At 30.6% G+C, this 23,675-nt stretch overlaps 1 protein-coding gene across 1 annotated transcript in view; it reads left to right on the plus strand.

Annotated features, from left to right (window-relative positions):
* The first annotated feature begins 5,826 nt into the window (after nt 1-5,826).
* LOC129222552 (cell adhesion molecule Dscam2-like) overlaps nt 5,827-23,675 on the plus strand; it is a 182,457-nt gene continuing 164,608 nt past the window's right edge. The window contains 2 exon segments of the mRNA XM_054857065.1: nt 5,827-5,893; nt 7,921-8,241. Of these exon segments, the coding sequence (XP_054713040.1) occupies nt 5,827-5,893; nt 7,921-8,241 (388 nt within the window).

The following is a 23,675-nucleotide window of genomic DNA, read 5'->3' on the forward strand; positions in this document are numbered from 1 at the left end:
CTCAGGCAGGCAGGTAAGTATCATCAATTTGTTAACATTAGAAGAAGAATTTGTGAATTTAGTTTTCAAATTATTTAAAAGTGTTTCTTCAGCTGTTTCAGGCTCACTCTCAGAAGATGTTTCAATATTAGTAAACAGTTTGCATTTTAATGCAGTACTAATCTTTTTCATCTTATTTGCTGAATAACCTTTGTTTTCTGATTTCCTTTTATCAATCGGAGACTCTCCCAATTCTTGTAAAGACACATTTAAGGTTTCAACAATTTCTGACTTAGGGGCAAAATTTGGATCACAACTTTCAGAACATCCACTGTCTTCAATATGCTGGCCTGAGTCTTCATTTTTCCTTAAAAGAGACAATTCTTTTCTGCAAGTATGGCAAATTTTAGCATTTTCTGGAACTCCACTCAAGTATTCTGTCATCCAGCCTGCAACTTCACGTAATTTCTTTTTGTCTCTAACGCAGTGATTATCCTTTTTAAATGGATTAAAACACTGTGCAGTCAAGTATCTTTGATCAGCCATATCTTAAATTTTACATAATATTTACATTTTACCCTATATTTACAAAAACTTAATACTTAAACAACTTTTGTGATTACTAAATATATTAAATTTGGTATGTACAAAATAATAAGAATTTAAAAATAATAAGAATTTTAAACTAAAATTTCCTTGTATTCACTATAATACTGCAGTCACAACAAAAACTCAATATATTCCCTATCTCTTTAACACACTCCAATAAAACACACATCTGACTTGAGGCTGATCAGAATTGACACTGAGCTTAAAACAAGGAACTGTGGTGATATACAAAATCTATCCAGACATGCGCATTATAATGAAGCCCATATGTCAGACCTACATATGCCAGATGTAGCTTAATATAAACAAAGTTCTACTCCTTCTTGCTTGGTTATGCCTAATGAAACCTTATGGAGATCTGGTAACTAAATTTATTACTTTTTTCATCTTTCTTTCTCAACTATGTGAGGTCATCTTAATGACTACCAAATAGCTCACACACTCCCCCCCCCCCTTTTTTTAAATCTAGCAAGTTAACCATTCAAATAATTGATAACTTGGTTTTAATCAGTTGTATATATATTTTTTTAAATAATAAGCAAGCATGCCTCAAAATTAATTTCATTACATTTCATAAGGTTTATTTATATTTAAAAAAATTTAAAAGCATAAAAAATACTTAGAACAAAATATTTATTGTCTAAATTTCTTACATTCATTTATTTTAAAAAATGAAGTAATGATAGATTTAAAATTTGAGGTTATGCGACTGACAAACTTTTACCCACGTTTACCAGTTCAAGTATGTTTCAACAGGCAGTCCTGCCATTTAGGGAAGGTTGGAGCGGAGTGATATTCCTGAAATAGGAAGATTAACCAACTTATATGAAAATGGATGTGGTTTTTGCTGTTTCTTGGTGTAATTTACATTGAGTATCAAAATGAAGAACCTGACAAGTAAATAAATAAAAAAATACAATTAAATGGACTGCAAAAACCCTTAGAATCAGCTACTTGACATTTAACTAGCAAGTAAAACCAAATTAGTTTCATCCCTTTAATAAATATTTTCTGGTTCTAAAACCATGCTATATTATACGGTGTAATTGTGATGTAGATCCAGCAGCGGTTTATTCAAATATTTTTTTCAACATGAACCCATTGTAAGCCCATCTTGAAACTTCTACAGCCATTTGAGTAGTGTATAACCATTTTTTAAAAAATATTTGAAAAAAATTAAGGACGCGCATTTTGAGAAATTTAAATTTTAAATTTTAATTCAAATTTAATTAAAATAAATTTTTTTTAAACCTAACCATGTTGTATATCATTGAAAAGGTCATTAAAAGTGCTGTCAGATGAAACTTGCCACAACTCTTTATCTTAATTAGAAAAGATTCTAGGTCATTTTGAAAATTGGTTCTTTCACGTTTTTTGACCCCTTTTTGGTAGCTTTACAGCGCTGTATCTTCAAAACCGTTTAATATTTTTTTTAAAAAAAATTATATTTTATTATGTCTACATTAACACTACCTCTGTACCAAATTTCATCAAAATCTGAGAGGGTGAGGTAAAATTTTGTCAAAAATTGTGTTGATTTGATGTGGAATGACCCACCATTCATTCCACGAGGATTTCTTTTTGGATGGCACATTTTTATTGAAGTTTCACACACACCCTTGTCTCCAAGACCTTCTTGCATTGTTAAACGGTGTCGACGACCCCAAGCTGTAATGGTGTGAAGTGGAATATGTGCTAGAAAAGGAATATTTAAGATACGTATCACAAACTCATTTTGGAAGATAGTGTCTTACCTTGGTCACAAAAGCTCCTTGTAAACAAAAGATAGACCTTCCAACAGGATTTCATACCAGCACACAGAGCTAAAGGCATTTAAGATGAGTGCAAGGTTCATTTCCCGGACCACATTGACGCTCAAGAATGTCCACCGTATTCCCCAGATTTGAACCCGGCAGAATGATCTTCTTAGCCCATTTGGAAGACAAGGATGATGACTAAACCTCTTAAAAATTGGCATTCCTAAAGAAATCCTCATGCAAAGGGTGGAATGAAATATTAATAGTGAGTGCGGCCCATACCCGAGAATCTTGTGACATGTTTTAAGCTCTATATTAAGAATTAAGGTAGCCACTTTAAAAATTTGTAAATATATTAGACGAAATAGTGTACATTCATATTTATTTTGAAGTTTGGTCGCAATGTTTTCATTAGCATTAAAATTATATTGTATCATGTGTGTCCAAGTTTTTTGTTGTCACCCAGTAAAATCCAGATACATTATTGCGTTGATTATGATGAAGATAAAGCATGCAGTCACGCCTCAACACAATTCACTAATAAATTCTTGGAGAAATTTGTAGCGTCGTACGGGTATGAGGACCATTCGCTTCAGCAATATCTCAGCTAAATGTTCTGAAATATTGTGCTCAACTTTCCATTTATTTTGACTTTTAATTAAAATCACGTTATCTAGACGAAAACTTCGTAGACTGTGGGTTCATTGATTATCCTTAATTTTATGAGGTACGTCCATGAAACATGTACATCCTGAAGTGGGGTAGGACAAACTACTTGAGACGACTAAACATAATATTTTGTCTGTAGAAAACATTATAAAAACGGTAGTTAAAAATAATGTTTACCAAAGGAACAGTTTGTAATAGAATTTTTTTAGGCATACTACGTGTGTAATGAAAACTTACGTGAAGATCACATAAAAATATTGGTAAAGCCACTGTAATATGTGAGGTAGTTTATAAATATATTAATTTTCACAGGTTTTTATTATTATTTTTTTTCATTTTACTTCCATTTTGGGTCGGAGAGGGAAGGTGAAATTTAATTCAAACTTAATCTTAGTTTGATTTTTACAAAAAACTAATATTTGACTGTTACATTTTATAAGTTTGAGATCAATAGCAAATATAAATAAATAAATAAAAAATCTTGAGGTTTCAGATTTTTTTTTAAAATTATTTTTCCCTCTTTTGGAGATGGTAAGAGTAAAAAAATAATAGTGGATTGAAAAGTTATTTTAGTTAATAAATGCTTAGCACTAATAGCTTTTTTTTTAGGTGTTGATAATACTGAAAATCACACAAAATAGCCACAATTATATCATAATGTACATAATGTTTTAATATAAATAAGTTGTTGATAATTCAGAGATATTTAAATAAACGTAAAAATAAACTAATGTCAACAAAGTTTTGTCAATATGACCCACAACTGCATAATGTCGCACATAGCAGGGTGATGAGTTTTAAAAAAGTTAACAACTGACACATACAATTTACACGAGGTTTATAAAAGTAACAACCGTTTCGAAATAAAAAAGAACAAGTACAGATAGAGGAAAGGAATTTATTGAACAAAAATCAACCTGTCGTACGCTATTTTTCGACATTGCTACCTTGATTTTTCAAACCATAAAGTAAAATGTTCTCTGAGCTCATCATTCATGTTGTGCAATTGACTGCCAAGGAATGCTTTCGATGCCAAAACAAAGGAAAGTTGATGCAAGCGAAGTCGGGGCAGTTCGGAAAATATTCATAGACGTTCCACCCAAAGCCCTGTAAAAATCCTCATGTTTAACTACACAGGCGGCAACTTTCTGCAAATAGGTGTACTAAAACTTGTACAACGCTATGACAAATGCTCGGAAAATCACGAGAGCAATGTCAAAAAAAGCGTTAGGGTGGTAGATTTTTGTGCATTAAATTTCTTTGCTCTATCTGTTCTGGTTCGTTTTTTATTTCAAAATGATACTTACCTTAAAACATTCCTTGTATATCGTTTTTAATTGGTAAATACTTTGCTAGGTAAATTGTTGTTATAAAAAAAAGACTAGCTAATAGTGCATACATTTAGTTCAATTCAAAAACGTGTTCATTGCTTATTGCTCTATAGATGGGGCGAACCTAACCTGTTAACGTGTAACGCTGTGATTAGGCTCTACGTAGCCTTTACAAAGCGGTCAAGTTAGTTTTACCCAAACTATAATTGCAGAAGATTATGCAACAGTAGATAGCCTTTATCTACTTCTTCATAAGTACATATAATTTTTCTTGCGTAATAAAATTACTTTATCAATAATAAAAAAATGCTTAGCATTTTCAGTAACAACTTATGTTTACATATTGTGTTTCTGGTTGTTAAATTGAAATTTAAATGAGAAGTAGTGTCGTAAAACTGTATCAGAAACAATCTTACACTAAACCCGTATGTGCAATTGTGTGTGTGCACACAATAAATATCCCCCTATTGTTTTCCATAGTTCAATAAGTTTGTTTTAGCAATCACATTATATGTATTTAATGCTTGCATTATCAATGGTGCGAACAAAAATCCTAATTTGGTTAATGTTAAGTAAAGACATTCTGTTACAGCCATTAATCATTAATTACCGAAAGGATGACTGAGCATATCTCATCAATTTTGTGTGAGAGTTGTTCGACTAAGTAATGAGAATGACAGGTTATTAATGGCATTGTTAGATAATGGTTATTCAATAATGCGTTAACCTTGTGTTACTTCAAACGTTATTTTTAAATTTCGGTAACTTGATGCGGCAATTAAAAAGATGAAAAAATGCAAAGTTTTCACAAATTGCGAAACATTTTTGTCGTAATAAATGTGATGAAAGTTTTCGGAGTGGAAACTTATTTTAGCTAATATTTCACTTTTTTTAGCCATATAAATGTAAATGTCTACATTACTAACTTTTGTAATTTAGATAGATTTTGGATTACGAGGAATATTGTTACATGTTTAAAATTGCCGCAAATCATTTTTGAAACTTGTTAAATTCCTTGAATTTTAAAAGTATTCATGGTTTACATTTTATACTACTGAATTTCATGTAATGATTTATATTAATGATATGTGGTACATTAGACTCAAATAAGTTGAAGTACGAGCATTTAATTTAGTTGTAACACCGTTATAACTAATGCCTTATAAATGCGGTTTAGTTTTAGCTTATTATTTGTTGCTAAGAGCTATAATATGTGACTGGTAAGTAGACTTAGAAAACGCAATACACATTTCGAAGATACATTTTGCATTAAGAATTACAACACAAAAACATTTTCATCATACACCTTATCATACATTCTGCATTTTTTTAATTGTTATATTTCTATGCAGAAGACATATAGTATTTCAAAAATTAATTGTTTAAATAATTAAACTATTACGACTTTGCGTTTTAGTATTAAATAGTGAAGACCGGATACACAATTCGTGTATCGTAGTTGACAGGCATGTCGATTTGGAATGTATAGTTTAGAATCAGTAGACTTTTATTTTGCAATATGTTACGTCATAACTCATACTGAACCAGGTGAGCTTTTATTTCAAACAAATTACCTAAATTATTATGTTTACAATGGAAAAGACTTTCATACGCAGTTTATTGCATTGAAAATAACCAAATTGCCTTCGAAAATAAAGGAAAGACAAATGTACATTATTTGCTCTAATTTAAAAAAAAATCCCATAAAAATTTTCCTGTTCGATTCAGACACTTTTTGAGGAGTACTTACTTTACTATTTCTCGTTATAAAAAGAAGTTAATGCATAAAATGTTTCATTTTACAAGTGCTTTAATAGAAATAATGCACTGTGCTGTAAATTCAAAACAAATAAAAATGTAATATAACAATCGTACAAAAGGAATCTTAGTTAATATTTGCAATAAATAAAGATTAAGCAATTTACTTTGATTCATGCACATTCATCAAGCCGTATTCTTTATTTATTTGTCAAAATACACTTGTATATTTTAATTGATCATTTTATAGAAAGTGATTTGACAATTTTTTTTCATTACTAGCATGGAATCGAAAATAAACAGGTAAATAAGTAATAACTTTTAGCTAACTTGTACCATCAAGAAACATTTTTTCTTATCTTCTGTAAGTAATTAAAAATTGTCCATTAATGAAAAATTGAAAGTATATTTGATAACTTAGTTTTTTTCAACATAGTGCTCTTAGAGTAGAACAGTGTCTAAACACAAGTTATGACGCTATTCAAAATTTGAGCAACAATGCTAAATTCTTTTAATATCAACATAAATGAGTCTTTAAAAAGAAAAAGCTTAATGACAACTGCATTATATCTTGCTTAAAAGACAACTGCTTGATGTCTTTACTTGATCTTTGCCGTTGTTGATCTTTGAGCAAGCTTTATCGTATTTTAATGCTTAAAGTCATTCTTAGTATATGAAGCTTCAAGAAAAACTTTATGCTAAGTTTCAGTAAGTATGTGCTCCAATAAAAATTTTGTTAGAAGTTAAAAGCTCAAATTCTATGTGACTACTTAGTTTTTGAAATCTGGTGTTCTTGAAGTAGAAAAGAGTCTAAATACAAAGTATAATGTACTCCAAAAGTTACACAACAGTGGTAAAATCTTTTAATATCAATTTATATAGGAAATTTAAGAAAACAAAAAGGCTTAAAGACAACTGCATGATATCTTGCGTAAAGACAAGTACTTAAAGACATCTTTGAGCAAGCTTTATTATTTTTTGATGCTTAAAGACACATTTTAGCATATATGTACCTTCAAGAAACACTTTATGCTGAGTTTCAGTAAGTATGTGCTCCAATAATTTTTTTTTAAGTTTTTTTTTTTATTAGACACAAAAAGAAACTCCCTATGCACCACATAGTATCACATAGGGCCAGAAGGTAAGAGGCACAACAGTACAAAATACACAAAATAAAATGCAAACTCTATGTGACTACTTAGTTTTTGAAACATGGTGTTCTTGAAGTAGACTAGCGTCTAAATACAAAAGAAGGTAAGAGGCACAACAGTACAAAATACACAAAATAAAATGCAAACTCTATGTGACTACTTAGTTTTTGAAACATGGTGTTCTTAAAGTAGACTAGCGTCTAAATACAAAGTATAATGCGCTCCAAAAGTTACACAATAGTGCTAGAATCTTTTAATATCAATTTAGATAGATATTCTGAGAAAAAAATGCTTAAAGACAACTGCATGATATCTTGCGTAAAGACAACTGCATGCTCAAAAACATCTTTAAGCAAGCTTACTCATATTTTGATAATTAAAGACACCTTTTATCATACATGTACCTTCAATAATCACTTTATGCTGAGTTTCAGTAAGTATGTGCTCGAATAAAAAAATGTTAAAAATTAAAAGTTAAAATTTTTTGTGGCAACATGATGCGCTTGAAGTAGAATGGTGTCTAAATACTAAGTATGTTATGGTTCAAAAGTTACGCAACATTGCGAAACTCTTAAAAAAAAAAAAATACAGCATTATACTTAAGCACTAACATTTAACATGCATGCAAGGAAAAAAAAGTACAATTTCTTATTTTATTCATTTCAGGAGTTAAATCAGAAAGTATCCTCAGTGCTCCCGTATTTATTGAAGAACCACCCAATCGAGTTGACTTCTCCAACTCAAGTGGATCAGAAATAAACTGTAAAGCAGATGGGAGACCTCTCCCATCTGCACGATGGGTGAATCAAAATGGTGACGTTTTACAAGATCTTCCCAGGCTAAGATATACACGCCAAGATGGAACTCTTGTGTTTCACCCATTTGCTACGGAAGATTACAGAGCGGACATACATGCTGCTGTCTATAGATGTGTTGTGTCCAATGTTGTCGGAGTAATAGGAAGTAGAGATGTTCATGTCAGAGCAGGTAAGTTGAAACTTTTTTAATCAGTTTTGAATCAATAGTGAGTATTTAAATCAATTTTTCGTTCGAAACAAAGGCTTCCAGAGGAACAAAAACAGTTTCGATTACCGGCATCCTTTGGATGCTTAACATTTTCTCACGGCCATCATTGTTTATCTGTACTATATTCTCTCTTTTATCTTCTCTTAAAATTCATTTTCTTCTACATATGTATTTATTTTAAACGCAAAATAAACTTTCAGAAATTTGCAAGCTGAAAAATACAAGCAGTAAAGTAGGTAATTGGCGCTAAATATAATTTTTTTCTCTTTTGCAATATTTCAGTCTCTCACATATAGTTGTTAAAGATATGGGTTTTTTCAAGTTTAAGTTACATTTTTCATTTGAAATACAGTATTGTTTTATTATTCGTTTGCAAATGTTGATTTGTTAATAATTTTTGAAATCAGTACTTATTTAAATTTATTTGTATTGAAAAAATAATAAATTTAAATAATCAGTTTTTTGAAGAAAATTATAAATTTTAGTCTTCTTGCTAGACTCTTTTTTTGTTTTTTAATTTACCAAAAAAATATTTTTGTGGTACATGCGGGGGTGTAGAGCCAACGTTTTGTCAACATGAAATTTCGACCTTCCAAAAAAATCGATTTGACCTAGAATACAGTGCTGGTTTACACTTTAGGAGCAAGTCGACAGGGTTGACCTTGTTCAAATTATATGATTTTTTTAAGCAATTCGTTTGATTTAAAAGAAAAAATATAAGAGGGTGTGTGATTTGAAAACCGACTTTTATTTTTTTAGGACACCCTAATATACACTTATTTGCAGTATTCATCCCGAGCTCAAAAACGTTTTAATGTTAATGCTTACTTTATCATGAAGATTTTTATAAACATTTTTTAGTTGATTTGCTTTTTCTGGATGTAGCATTCTTTTTGTGAACGTCACAGTGTTTCGTAAATCTTATGCTTCAATCCACATTGATATATTTTGAGCTGTCAAATTTGACAACCTGTTTTGAAATAGTGAAACAAAAGTATAAATATTGACGTGTGGCGTCAGAACAAACTCAGAATGAATTTCCTTCACATAATGGATTTAAAACTGCAAAGGAGAACATATATATATATATATATATATATATATATATATATATATATATATATATATATATATATATATATATATATATATATATATATATATATATATATATATATATATATATATATATATATATATATATATATATTTCAATCATTCCCTTAAAAATATGTTCTTTATCACTATTAATTTGCATTTTTTTAAGTTCATCTGACTTAATCTATTGCATGCCCTTTTAATAATGCGATGTTTGAGCAGTTTTGAAGAAATTATATTCGGACGAAGTATATTCGGTCAAATCGCATAGCATGTGTGTCTAGTAGGTATGATTCCACCAGAATTTTTAATATAAAATCCTTTACGGTTAGTTAGACCTATAACAGTGCACGTAAACAAAGTTTTTAACTTTTATTAATGAAATAGCTAGCCGACCTTATAGCCAACTCACGTGTTTTTTGAATCCGCATAAGAGAGATGTAAATATAGATTCTCAAATACCATTTACTTTTTTTTAAAACAGTCCATTTATCATCAAAAGTAAGAACTCAGTTTGCATGCTCAAGTAAACAATGAATTATTGTCGTAAACTGAAAAACCCTACGTAACTAGTGGTCTAATTATAGCAACTAGTCTATTTTTATCGTCTTTCTCTTCTGGACGGTAGGATATCTCAAATATTCTATTGTTTATCTCGAAATTTTAGAAGACCCTTCTGTTTTCTGTAAATAATGTCATCATCAGATTCGAAAATGTAAAGAAGGGAACAGTGGAAAAATGTAATTAAAGCATTCTTTAAAGGAAATTAATTAATGCTGTATTGTGTTTACAAAATGCTTAAACTCGAAGCTGCCGTCCCTCTTGGATAATTTAATATAAGATATTTTAAGTAGCTTTATGGAAATAAATGAAATAAGTTTTTTTCGTAGCATTTTTGTAACATAACAATTTAATTAAATTCTAGATAAATATTTCAGTAATAAATTTCAAACATTCTATTTTACTTGGTTCTTAAACAAATGCTTCAACCTTTGACAAAAATGTGTTTATTGTTGAAAAATCTATATTTTTATTCATAAATACATTGTATGATAGTTATTACTTCCAAAATTGCTAAGAAATAAATATTATTCTCAAAAAAAAATAACTATAGCGTACTAACTAAAATGGTTCTTAATTAGATGAATAAAATATGTTTTCTTTCTTAAAAACTTTTGATTAACTGATAAGAAAATACGCTGACGTAAAATCATATACATCTTGTATATAATTCCATTGAAAATAAGATTGACGTTTGTAATTGTTGAAAATAGGATTGACGTAAATAAAACGTTTTGAAGCTTATTGTGAATGAATAATACTTAGTTAAAAATAAACAAATACATAAAAATTAGATGAATTTTATCCTTTTCTGTGAATTGTATTTGCACGAGGAGAAAATTTATTTGTTGCACGTTAAAATTTTGTTGCACGTTAAAAATAATTCCAAAATTGGCGACGGTGCACGTTTACGCATTTTCATCGAGGCACATTTACGCAAGTTCTTACCATTTCTTACTACCCAGTACTACTTTTAAACGAGTCCCGGACGCTTTTTTCACCCCGAAATGACTCAAAACATTTTAGTTTTTTAGGTTATTTAGTTTTGAAAAGCACCATTCATTTTTAATTAAGTAACATAATCGTATCTTATAGCTAACAAATACAAAGTGCGGTCTTCATGCCTGTTCAGCTTTAACTTTATACACTGTTCAGCCTGTAATACATTTTCTTCATTTTAAAGATGGAGAGACATTACGTTCAGAACACGGACAGAACCACGTAAGATGCCAAAATAATGAAAAGGCTTATCCATAATCCAAGTATTTCTCCCACTCAGGGGCGTGCACAGAAACGTTGGGACCCACCACTAATAAATTTTCCGAGCTCCCCTCCATATTGTTAACCCCTATATTTCACGCCTAGTTTTAAAGATATTTTACCCCTTTAGACTCGGGCCTAGGCGAACAGGTGTCCCTTCTCTCCTCCCCCCCCCCTCTGTGCAGAAAGGAAACTTTTGATAAGCAGCTTCTATTAGCAAAAAAAAAAAAAAAAGTTGTTTATCGCCATCTTAAACATGGGAAAAAAAAACTTAAAAAAAAAAAATATGTCTTCAGATCACGCATTGACAGCAAAGTTTGAAAAATAAGTAAAAAGTAGTCACTTTTCAAATATTTTTTTGAATCAAATTTTCAAAATTTTTGTTCCAATCCCGTTTAAATGTTTCTTTTTAATAGTCTTTAAAAATCTTTGAAAATATTTACGTTCCTTTACGGTTTTTAGTTCGTGCAAAGTTACGTGAAATCAACCAAAAAGCAACGTTTTTAGCTTATTTTGTATATAGCAGTATTTCTTCTTTTAAATCCCAGTTGTATATATTTTTGTACAGTAAATGTGCACTATACAGCTCTTTGCTGGATCTGCAGTTAAATTATAATGCATTAACAACCCAGAACCTACCCCAATTTGGTGGTTGCACTTGGTTTTCCACCTGCAGTTCCCAAGAAGAATGGTTATTGAAATGAATCATACATTTGTAAAGCAAACTTACAATAATAATAACTATTTGGTTTCAAACAAGTTTCTAAGTTTCGATCAAGGTTTGAAGTTGGAATTGTGACGCAATTTTTGCATTGAGGATCGCGAGCGTAAAGGTTTTCACATTGATCCATGCCTTGTAACATCCCAAAAACACCCTACCTACCAACTCACTAACCAGTTTAATAACCCATTTTACAGCCGGTTTGTAAAAGAAGAACATTTACTGATTTATGAGTAAACAATCAATTGTTTTTGTAAAATTAAACATTATTAACTTAGAAAGAACTTGGTCGAAAGAAATGGAAGTTTTGGAAACTGACTTAAAAAGCGAGCAAAAGTATTTGATGGATATTGTTATACAGAAAGGAAAATATGACTTTGATCTCGCTCCAAGAAATCTAAAACGTTTAGTAATTAGCTTTCGTTAGAGTGAGCTAACGGAGTGGGGGGCTGTATAATATTTAAACTAAACTACTAGTGGAATGAAGGCACTCGTGAATAATATCTTTAAAAATTAAGCTTCTATGGTTTAATATAATTAAAATTTTAAAGAAAAGACCAAACTTCCGTGAATCATGGACCTGTACACTTATTTAAAGTTACAAAATCTACAAGCCAGATGTGTGGTAATCTTCCATACATTGTGGATCCTGTGATTCAATGAAATGCTTACTTTGTTATTTTTGAGAAATTAGTATTGGTCATGGCAATGCACTAAAGCATAAATATAAAGGAGTTGGATTACAGTAGAATATCTATACAACGCAAAAAACTACCAATCAAGAAACACTTCAAAAGCAATAAGAGAATTTCTTACATCAATATTAAGATTTTAAAATTTGATCTACAGCAGTTAGTTGACAGGTCAAGGTGTTTACTTCCTCCGCTTCAGTGATGATGTGAAAAACAGGGATATTTTATCCTTTCTAGAAACCACACAAGGCAGTGGGATGTATTGTAGAACTGTTCAGTGAATCTGCGAAATTCATTTCAGGTATTAGACGAAAGAGATGGATTTATATGAAAACCTTTACATTTTTCAAGCATCAGTGCCAAAACTGAGTCGTAAGTCCAACTTCACACCTTGATCGAAAAGTAGAAAAGTGTTTAAAACCATAAAGTTATTATGAAAGTTTCTTTACAAATGTATAAGTCTTGTCAATAAGTCCAATCTTTTTGGGAATATCAGGGTGGAACACCACTTGCGCAAGTGCAACCACCAAGTGCATGAACACCAAGTGCAACTACCTACTTGGGGTGGGTTCTAGGTTGTTAATGCAAAACAATATAATTGCAGTTTCAGCAAAGAGCTGTATAGTGCGCATTTACTGCAAAAAATAGCTAACTGTGATTTAAAAGAAGAAATACTGCAATATACAAAATAAGCTAAAAACGTCTATTTTTAGTTAATTTCTCGTAACTTTACGGCTTATGCGCGAACTATAAACTGTAAAGGAATTAAACATCTTCAAAGATATATTAAAAGGCTATTAAAAGAAAGCATTTAAACGGGATTTGAACAATAATTTTAAGCAGTTGCAATTTTATAAAAATATTTGAAAATTGACCATTTTTTACCGTTTTTTTCAAATTTTGCTGCCAATGCGCGATCTTAAAACATAAATATTATTCTTTTAATTATTTTTCCCATGCTTAGGATTACAATACATAACTTTTTTTAGCTGTTAGAAGTTACTTCTCTAATCTCTATTCTTTTTTTGGCCCACCCTACTGTGCAGGACCCTGCTCTTAGTGAGTCTTTCACATCGTCACATATGGACTACCCCAACTGGGACCATTTGAAAACGTAGGATCAAAGCTTAGGGACCAGGAAAGGCAAAAAATGGGATGCTTGCAGTTCTAACAGATACTCCGGCCTCAGACAAGAGCAGTTAGAAGCTACAAAGAAAAGAACATAATCAGCAGAACAAAACAAAAAGGGTAAATTACTTAAACATTTACAAGTTTCTATTGAAGCAGAAATAGAAGATATCGAAAAAGAAAGTCTAAATCCAAAACCTGTGACAGAGAAAAAGTTAGTACGATATGTGAAAAGGAAATTAGCGAACGATTGTGTTTACGAAGTAGGAAATTGTGCTTGCATTTATTGTTTAAACGCGCACAATTCAATAAAAAAAGACAAACAGGGTTCAATGTCTTAGAAGTCAAAACGCAGAAGAGTGTGCGAAAAGAAATATTTTATTTTTGTTATTAACAGTGATGAGGAAGATATGACTAATCAGTTTCTGTTTTTAATTAGCAGTAAGCCTTATGATTTTAGCTTAGCCTATAAAATGCTCTTTAGTTAATTATTTGTGATTTTCTTATTTTTAAGCTGTTTTCAGATATCTAAAATATTTAAATTTGGTTAAATATATATTTTACATACTCCTTGGTTTCAATTATAATCTGCGTAAACGTGCCCCACTTGATACGTAAACTTGCCCCGAGTTCGGGGCAAGTTTACGCAACCGACTTGGACTCAAAAAACATTTTTTACTGTCAAAAAAACTGAGCAACAACTGAATATGTAATTTTTAACTTCATTAACTACTTCTTAAAACCACAGTGTCTAAAATTTCCTAGGTTAAAACACAAAAATTAGAAAAATCATTGCAAAAAAATCCACACAAACGTGCCCCGGTCTACCATATTAGTTATTTCGTACAAAAAATGTGCTTTTGTATTGGAGAAGAGTGAATACAGAAAGACGCAAAAATCCAATCACATTTTTTATTATGAAAAAACGTTGAAATCAATTTGTTTTAAATTCCATAACATGCGCTAGTGTAATAGGTGTTATAAAAGTTTGCTTAGAAAAATCTGCGAATTCACACTAAAGAAAAATAAAATAAAAACGCAATACAATTTTGTTTCACTGTTCCGTCAATGGGTGGGAACAGTAAGACTCTAGGAACAGTGAGATACACATTTATCGAGCTAGCGAACATTGAAAGCATCAAAATTGACCTGAAAAAATATGGATGCTTGTTGCCGTTTGGTTTTACTCTGGGTTACGGTCTTGATCAAGTCACATTTTAAACAAAAAAAGTCAGAATCGAGATTTTCGTTTATGGCTCCATTGCACATGATGAAATATGCGGATCTCATATGACCTCAGGGCCGTACGTTGACCAAACTTAGATAAAAAAGACACTCTCGATAAAACACCTTTCAAACAAAGAAAACATATCAAAACCGGTTCATCCGTTAGGTACCATTGGTTAAAATGAAATAAAATAAGATAGGGGCTGCGATACCAAACACTCACTGCTACAGTTACTTAATAAGCTTATATAGTGAAATCCTGTTACAACAAACCTCAATCGACCGATAAAAAATTTCGTTGTAACGCTATCGTCTGAAACCTTTCTATATTTATATAAATGTTTTAATTTTGCAAATATACACTCTAATATAATTAAACCTGCATTTTAATCGTTACTAATTATATAAAATATAATTAAACTCATTATTTATTCTGCAAAAACGAAGAAAAAAATATTGAGCACTGAACTTTTACTCATTTTCTTTTTTGCGAGAAATTTGATCCCAAAGAACATTACAAAAGATTTTAACTTATGGACGCATTTTATACTGACCACAAGAAAAGTTTAAATCTTGGTGCCTTAGGAATTTGCAAAGTACCTCACGTTAGGCGCGCAGAAATGACTGCGCACGGCTAGCCACTGGCTTTGGGTGTCTTACATCAACTTACGTTTCAGCATTAGTGGATTTTCACCTTAAATGGCTCTGTATCGAAGGTATACAAACGGTGATTCTTCGTTATGACTTGTGAAAATTGTTTTTAATGTCCGAAAGCAGCATCAAGTAAAAAATGCTCAAACTGACGCAGAGACAAAATTTCGTTGTAACAATTTTTGGAGGATTCGTTTCGTCAAAACGTTATTTTTATACATTATATTATTGGGTTTTAAAACGGGGCCGAGCGTTTGGTTCATTGTAACGATATTTTTTGTATTGTTTTGGTTACAGTGGAGTAGACACCCAAATGCATTAATAAAAGCATGCATACAATGTACAGAAACACATGAACATACAGGTATATACAGACTGACAACCATTTATGAAAATAAATGTGTGTTAACCCAGACCCATATTGATTTTTATGAATGTATTTTGATGAGTATCTCAACATATTGTTTTAATATTCCTACATGGTACAACACGGATGCATTATTTTCTCACACACACACATGATTTTAACTAGTATTTAAAATCATACTTTTAAGTTGTTAGGTCACTGAATCTAATTTTCATGCACTGCGCTCTAACTGTTGTTTACATGTACCATCAAAAACTTATGTATCTAAAAAGAGACAATAAAGAAAATAAAACGTCGAAATAAATTTGAAGTATGTATATGCAGTTTAAATTGGAAGAAGTTATTGCACGTCGTAAGTCAAAAAGGGGTGATATAAAAAGCCTCTGTCAAAAATTTCGAGAGTTGATTTCTTTGTTGCATGGACAATTTCCAATATATTTCTGGGATCCTTTTGAATATTTGATAAAACGAATGACTGGTTTATTTGTTGGAATGCATCTCGATTTTAACAACTGAATAAGTCATCATTTAAACTTTAGATTTGGGCTCGTTTTATATCTCTGAAGAATTAACCACCTGACAAATCATCCATTTTGTTTTTCAGAATACATGTGCATAGTAGGAGTTTTATAGAAATTTTAAATTGCGAAATCGACCTGTTTGTAAACCTTCTGCTAAAACAATAATTTTCATTATTTAAAACATGTTGAATTCTTGAATTTCATTACAAATTCGTAATTTCACGATACTTACTAACGCCAATTTGAAGATGTATTATGATCACTTTTTCTTTCAGTATTATGATCAATGCTTCAGCATTTTGTTCATTGCGCTCGATACTCCTCCTTAAAATTTTAAGAAGGCCCAAGGCCAAGAGAGTACACCCAACAGTTTAAAAAACGCTGTTGTAAGTACATTTGCAAGAGTAAATAATTTTGGGGAAACTTGGAAGAAAGTCTAGATGGTTAACGGAAAAATTGATTCTAAAAGAGATGTTTATCTATGCCTTTTTTAAATCAGGATTTAGATAACTGAAATGAATGGATATTTTTTGTAACTTTATTTTTCGTCTAAAATCTCTTTGACTGAGTTTTAATTATATAATATTGCGTGGCATAACGCGATTTAAACAGCGTGCAATTCCTGCTTAGTTTTATGAATTAGAAGTACGTTATATAATGTAATGCCGCATTGGCGGTTGGATAACGAAGGTTGGTATATTACGGAAGTTATCGAATTTTTGTGGAAAATGAAAACCTTACGTCATTTATGAACATTTTTAGAACAAAATGTTTGGGAAGCAAAGCCTTTTTTTTTTCAATTGTCTCATGATTTTGATTACAACTTTTACGGCCATTTTATATTTTTTTCTTATAATCATAAATTTTCAATCATCGCATAACCAGATATTTTCTTGTTTTACCCATAGTTAAAGGATATATCGCAACATTTTTTTGGAAGATGAGAAATTCTCAATTTATTGAAAGAAGTTCGGAATTTTACCGAATGATAAAAAAACATAACATGCATATAAAAGTACATTGTAAGAGAAGTGACAATCAATCCACTAAAATACTATTGCCATATTTTAATGTCTTCAAATTTTCCGAAATATTCGAAAAAAATTTGGAAAAGAAAAAAAAATTGGGAGATCACAATGTCCTCCCATGACCTCTCATTAGGTCTCTCTGGTAGCTGTGATTTTTTTAATTATAAATCGGGTTCTTAGATATGATGAAATTGTGGATTAGTGATAACCTGCGATCCGCCGAGTTCAGTAATTTAAAATGAAAGTTTGAATTGTTAATAACTATATACAAAAATAATGGTTGGTTGGTTTGTTTGTTTTTAATGGGTTTTTAAGAGACTTTGAGGGCTATACTGCGCCAAACGATTTTTTAGTACCAATTATATACATAAGTATAAAGTCAAGATATGTTAAAAGTAAAGCGTGTTTTGAGAAGAAAGGTATAAATATGAGTAGTTTAAAATAAGTAATCAAAACATGCAAACATTAAGATAACGTATGAAAAAATATGTTGACAAAAACTTTGAATAACAAGAAAAGGACAAAATCACATTTTGACGAAACCAACCAACGATGACCAACCAACAACCAACCAAATATAATGAACTTTTTTGTCTGCCCCTCAGATGAAACTATGATACTCTGCAGCAAGAATACAAGTTTGATTGGTTTACCAAAGAAAAACTGACCCGTACCACCGTCTTTGTGGAAAACACACTTCTCATACGAAAAAAGAAGCAGACTGGAATGTTAGACAGGCTTTATTTCTTACTTCTGACAATTAATTTTCTAACTCTAAAACATGAATGAAGTAATTTGTTTGTTTGGTGAGAAAATTCCTTCTTTTGGTGTACATTTATTATCCTCATTTAGATTGCTGAGTTCGATATTCAGATTCTCTCTCTGTTTTCATGCAGTTGATCAGATCAGTTGCGTTGAGAATTTTATCAAACAGAATTCGATGTAAAATGAGGGAAGTGAGGACCAGTTCAAATTCTCAAGTGGTTCTTAAGAATTTTTTTTCGATGTCAGGATTGAGATTTTTCTTGCAGATCACATTTTAGAGGTCGCTGCTAATTTATTAAGATAGAAACAAATGTTATGCTTCTTTGAGAAAACAGTGCTTGATAAATCGAAAGAAAGAACATGTTCTTTATTCGTACCCAAAAATATAAAATAAACAAACATTTGAGTTTTGATGACAATTTTAACGTTGCTTAAATTATGGCTAGGTAGGGGAAAAGGGGGTGCATGTAAAAATTTTTTTCATTTATTTACTTTTCACAAAATATTATCAATTTCGCTATGCAAAAGCGTCCCCATGATTGAATACACTTTTCTTAGTGTCATGATTTTTTTGGGGGATTAAAAAAAAATATTTCTTTCCTTTATGATATTAAAAAAAAAAGTCTGCAGTTGTTCACTTGTGCCTCTAGAGGGGGAAGCATGTGAATAGGCTTGGGGCACATATGAATACGGGTAAAAAATGCAGGAGAAGCATCATATTTTAAAGGAAAATTCTTCAATATGGAACATGTATCTAAATAATAAACACGTCGAAGGGTTTGTAACTTATACTGTGTCCATTTGAATTGTACGCAGTAATTGTTCCACTAAGAAAATATATTTTCCTGAACATATAAATGCTCATTGTCGAATTCTAAAGTCTGGTAGCCTATTCCGATCACTGAATATACTAGTAAAAACTTATATGACTACATAATACAAATAATGTTTAATTATGTAAGGGTTATTCAACATATATTTTGCTTTTAAGCTTCACACATTGTTTGATAATGTATTTTAAAATCATTTTGAGCTTCAGTTTTCAACTAACTTAAAATATTTTGTGTATTATTATGTTCTGTAAGAATTATATATAACTAAATTATTGATCAACTATTTAGTAATAAAGTAAATAAAAATAATAAGCATGAATAAATTAATATTTAATAATATTAATATTAATAACAATCAGTAATAAGCTTGCAGACTGATTATAGGAACGTAAAAATTATGAGTATTTACACATTTTTTAACACTCACAATATCCTATACTAATAATAATATTACGGAGAGCGGCTATGGGATATGTTTGTTCACATGTGCCCCTAGATGTTGTGTGTTCACAAGTGCCCAATCGTCTACATTAGAGCTAACTCGAAAAAATAAAAATAAAAATTATTTAATAAAAAAAAATAAACATTGTCCTAAATTTACTTGAGTGTTCATACATTGGTTCGTAATACTTAGATTTAGATTAACAGTTAGTTTAAAAAGTTATCACGTGAAGAAGACAGTGATAAAAATTTTTCAACACCTGCTAAAACAAAGAAATTGCCACTACATAAACATAAAATGGCGCACTGCTCTAATTGTTTGCCATAAGGTTCAACTACTCCTTATTTGAGAAATTTTCCAGATTTTTTGCATGAAGTGATCTTAGTAAAACATATTCCGTTCACATGTTCCCCGTGGTTATATGAGCCCCCTTTTCCCGAACATAATTTTTAGTTTTAACTCAGAGTTAAGGAAAAACAGTTTCAACAAGGTTGCTTTCTTTGTAACAAAAATGACGTTGTGTTTTAATCATGCGTGAAATACTTACATAGTTTGTGTCAACTTTTGTTAAAAGTAAAATATGTAACAAGGAGCTATTATTAAATGAAAATATTTATCTTAAAGGGGACTCAAGCGTATTATCAGTTTTCTCAAAAAATGTTAACCGAAAATGTAAGTTATTATTATAAGGAATAAAAATGAATACTGTTTGAAAAGGATGTACGTGTTTCTCCCACAATGAAACGCGGTTTAATTAAAATATTTTAATGATGAAAAATGTCTAAGACTCAACTTAAATTTTTCTTCTAAAAGTATATACAGCTCAACCTTCTATTCCTAAGATTATACTTTTTATTTAAAACTTTGCTTAAAAAAGGACCTTGTTATAGATATATCATTAAATTATCCAAACATCATTAAATTAAACCACATAATGAAAGGTCTTTAAATACGGACGGAAAAATGTAAGGCAAACATAATTTATTTTGAAAAATGGAGAAAAAATGATGTGTGTGGTGTGTGTCGTAATTGGAAGCATCCTTTTATCATTCAAAATTTCTATTCCGCGTCGTCAAAGAAAAAAACAAATCATTACTTTTTGTACCCGTTAAGTGGTTTTTCCGCATTCTTTGAATATCATTAAAACCATTTCTTGAGTATCCCTTGATTGATTTCTTTTAGAGATTTCATTTTCATTTCCTTTAAGAATTAAAAAAAAAAGTTCCTTAGCATCCTTGCATGAAGGATTTTGTTAAACACAAAATATTTATAGAATTTGTAATTTAGAATTTAATCTCTTTAATTTTACGAAAAATAATTTCAATGAAAATAATTTTCGTTTATGTTTTTTATTCATTTTATTGGAACTAAACGACATTTAGATTTGCAAAACTAGTTAAAGTTTTTTTCAAAAGACATGAACTTCAAAATAATAAGTTGAGGGAAACCATAATGTTCCTACCGACGAAAAGTAGGTTTACCGAACGAAGGGCAAATCGCGAAAGCTTAAAAGAAACTTTTGCAATATTTTAATTATCGCAGAACGTCTTTCATTATGTTTAATCCTGTTACTTTTTCTAACACAATAGAACAATGAACACTTTCGAGATTTCGTTGAGGAAATATTAGGGTGCACAGGCATTCTGTACGGCTTCAACTATAGTGTTAAGGCAAACCTCCCTGCAGCAATGTAAAATCTACACAGATTCTTATCACGGCGTTACAACGCTGCCAGGTTAGATTTGCTACAAATAGATATTACTTAGTTGTGGGAAATTTGTTTTCAACCATAGCTTCTCGAATTATTAAACCGTAGCTTCTTGAGTAGACAAATCTAAAAATAAATGGAAAGAAATTGTTTGTTCATTAAAATTTGTAAATAATATATCGGAATATGGAGGCACTAATGGAAGAATAGAATAAACATCTTACCAAAGACGAAGAACAAAAGCAGTACTTGTTGCTGATAGCGAAACAGTTCAGAAGCAAATATCCGGACTTAAAAAAAACACCTTACTGTCTTAAAAGCAATATGCTGTGATTTAATGTTTTTTTAATGTTAATTGAAAGAATTTCTAAAATCTTAATAGATATATTTATTTATAAATTGCAAGAGATGTTTAATAAATACTGTTGATTTAACTGAAAATACGAAATTTTGAAATTTTTTGTAAGAATTCAAAAGCTTCAACTGCAGTAGCGACCTCTAAAACTTGTCTTAAAAATCTCAAAAATTACCGTAATTATTATATATAAATATATATATAAATATATATATATATATATATATATATATATATATATATATATATATATATATATATATATATATATATATATATATATATATATATATATATATATATATATATATATATATATATATATATATAAATATATATATATATATATATATATATATATATATATATATATATATATATATATATATATATATATATATATATATATATATATATATATATATATATATATATATATAAATATATATATATATTATTTTTCTATATATTCTCAGCATCTTATGAAAATAAAAGAAAGAATACTTCTTTGTAAGAGAAAAATGCTACATCGTATTGAGGAATCCAATGTGGAATGTTTGTTTGAAAAATTCGCTTCGTTACGCAACGAAACATTCACGAGGAAAAAACTAAAATACAAGAAGAACAAATTCTGAAGGAACATTGGTGAATAAGTTGGAAGAGCACAAAAAAAGTATTGGAAAAAAAGACAAGAAAAGAAAAAGTTCTTTAGAACTTTTCGATCAATCAGTTTTTATCGAAAAACATGCATAAGACATATAAATATGTCAAAAATGCTAAAAGATTTATTTTCAAACTCTTACACTAAGCTGTTTAGGATTTGTCATTAAATCTGGCCCTTATTTTTGAGAGGTGGGGGGGGGGGGGCTCTAGCATATAAGATCAGTTTAACTAAGTCTCTGGTCATTTATTAAGAATTCTGTGCTATTTATTAGCGGCTATATGGCCATTAGGGTGTCCCAAAAAAATGAAAGTCGTTTTTTTTTAAACGCATACCCTCTTATTTTTTTCCTTTTACATCAAAACCGTTGTAAAAAAAGTTTCATGCAATTTGAAGCACGGTAACCCGTGCCGACTTGAGCCTAAAGGCCTAAACGTGTAAATAGTACGTGTTTTCATAAGCAAGCGAACGCTGGCGACGCGATACTTTGCGAAGCTCAAAACAGCTGTAAATAATGACAGAAAACAAATGAAAACAGAAAAAAAAAATATATGTGTGTGTGGGGGGGGGGGGGCTTATCCGTGGCAATTCGCAAACCGTCAAACGTGTCAGTACGAATACATTCCGGTCAGCGAGCGAAGTATAGTCGTTCCATAGGGAACGAAACATGGCAGTGGAATTCCAAAGTTCGAAAAAAGAGATATTTTTAATAGGAGTCGTGGAAAACACCAAATTACGGGCTTGAAACTTCCCTCTAACGGACAAGTTCTGTCTGTTTTGTTTTATGACATTCGAGAAATAAATTTAACTATCAGTGAAAGTGCAAATCTCGCTATTCAGGAATGCATCATCTTTTGGGAAAAGGCACGCATTCCCACCAAGTCGTTGCCAAATTGTGTGAATAAACTTAAAAACCTGTATCAAATTTGGAGAGACTTACAAAAAAAAAAAAAAAAAAAGCAAAAAAAACTGCAAGAAGTATTCAGGCAGTGCCAACAAGAATTTGAGAGTAATTTAAACAATTTATTCAATATTGCACATGCTGATGCACTTTGGTTAGTCAAAATAGAGGAAGATGGGATTTCCTTGTGACTCCAAAGAGAGCCCGGCCGATGTGGTCACTTTAGGTGGAGTGGATAAAAAACTGGCCGACAAAGAGGAAAGGGCTCGACTTTGAGCTGTCGAAGAAGAAAACAGGCGCATGAAATACGATTCCGCTTCAACATCCTCGGAATTGCATGAATCTGTACAAGAAAATTCCTCTTCGAGCTCTAGAGAAAATATTAATTCAGAAGATTTCCCTGAAACATATAAAGCAGTACCTGGAACAAGTTTATCAGAACCTGGAACAAGTATATTAGAACCTGGAACAAGTAT

Source organism: Uloborus diversus, chromosome 5 (genome assembly GCF_026930045.1).
Source record: "Uloborus diversus isolate 005 chromosome 5, Udiv.v.3.1, whole genome shotgun sequence".
NCBI classification, from domain to species: Eukaryota; Metazoa; Arthropoda; class Arachnida; order Araneae; family Uloboridae; genus Uloborus; species Uloborus diversus.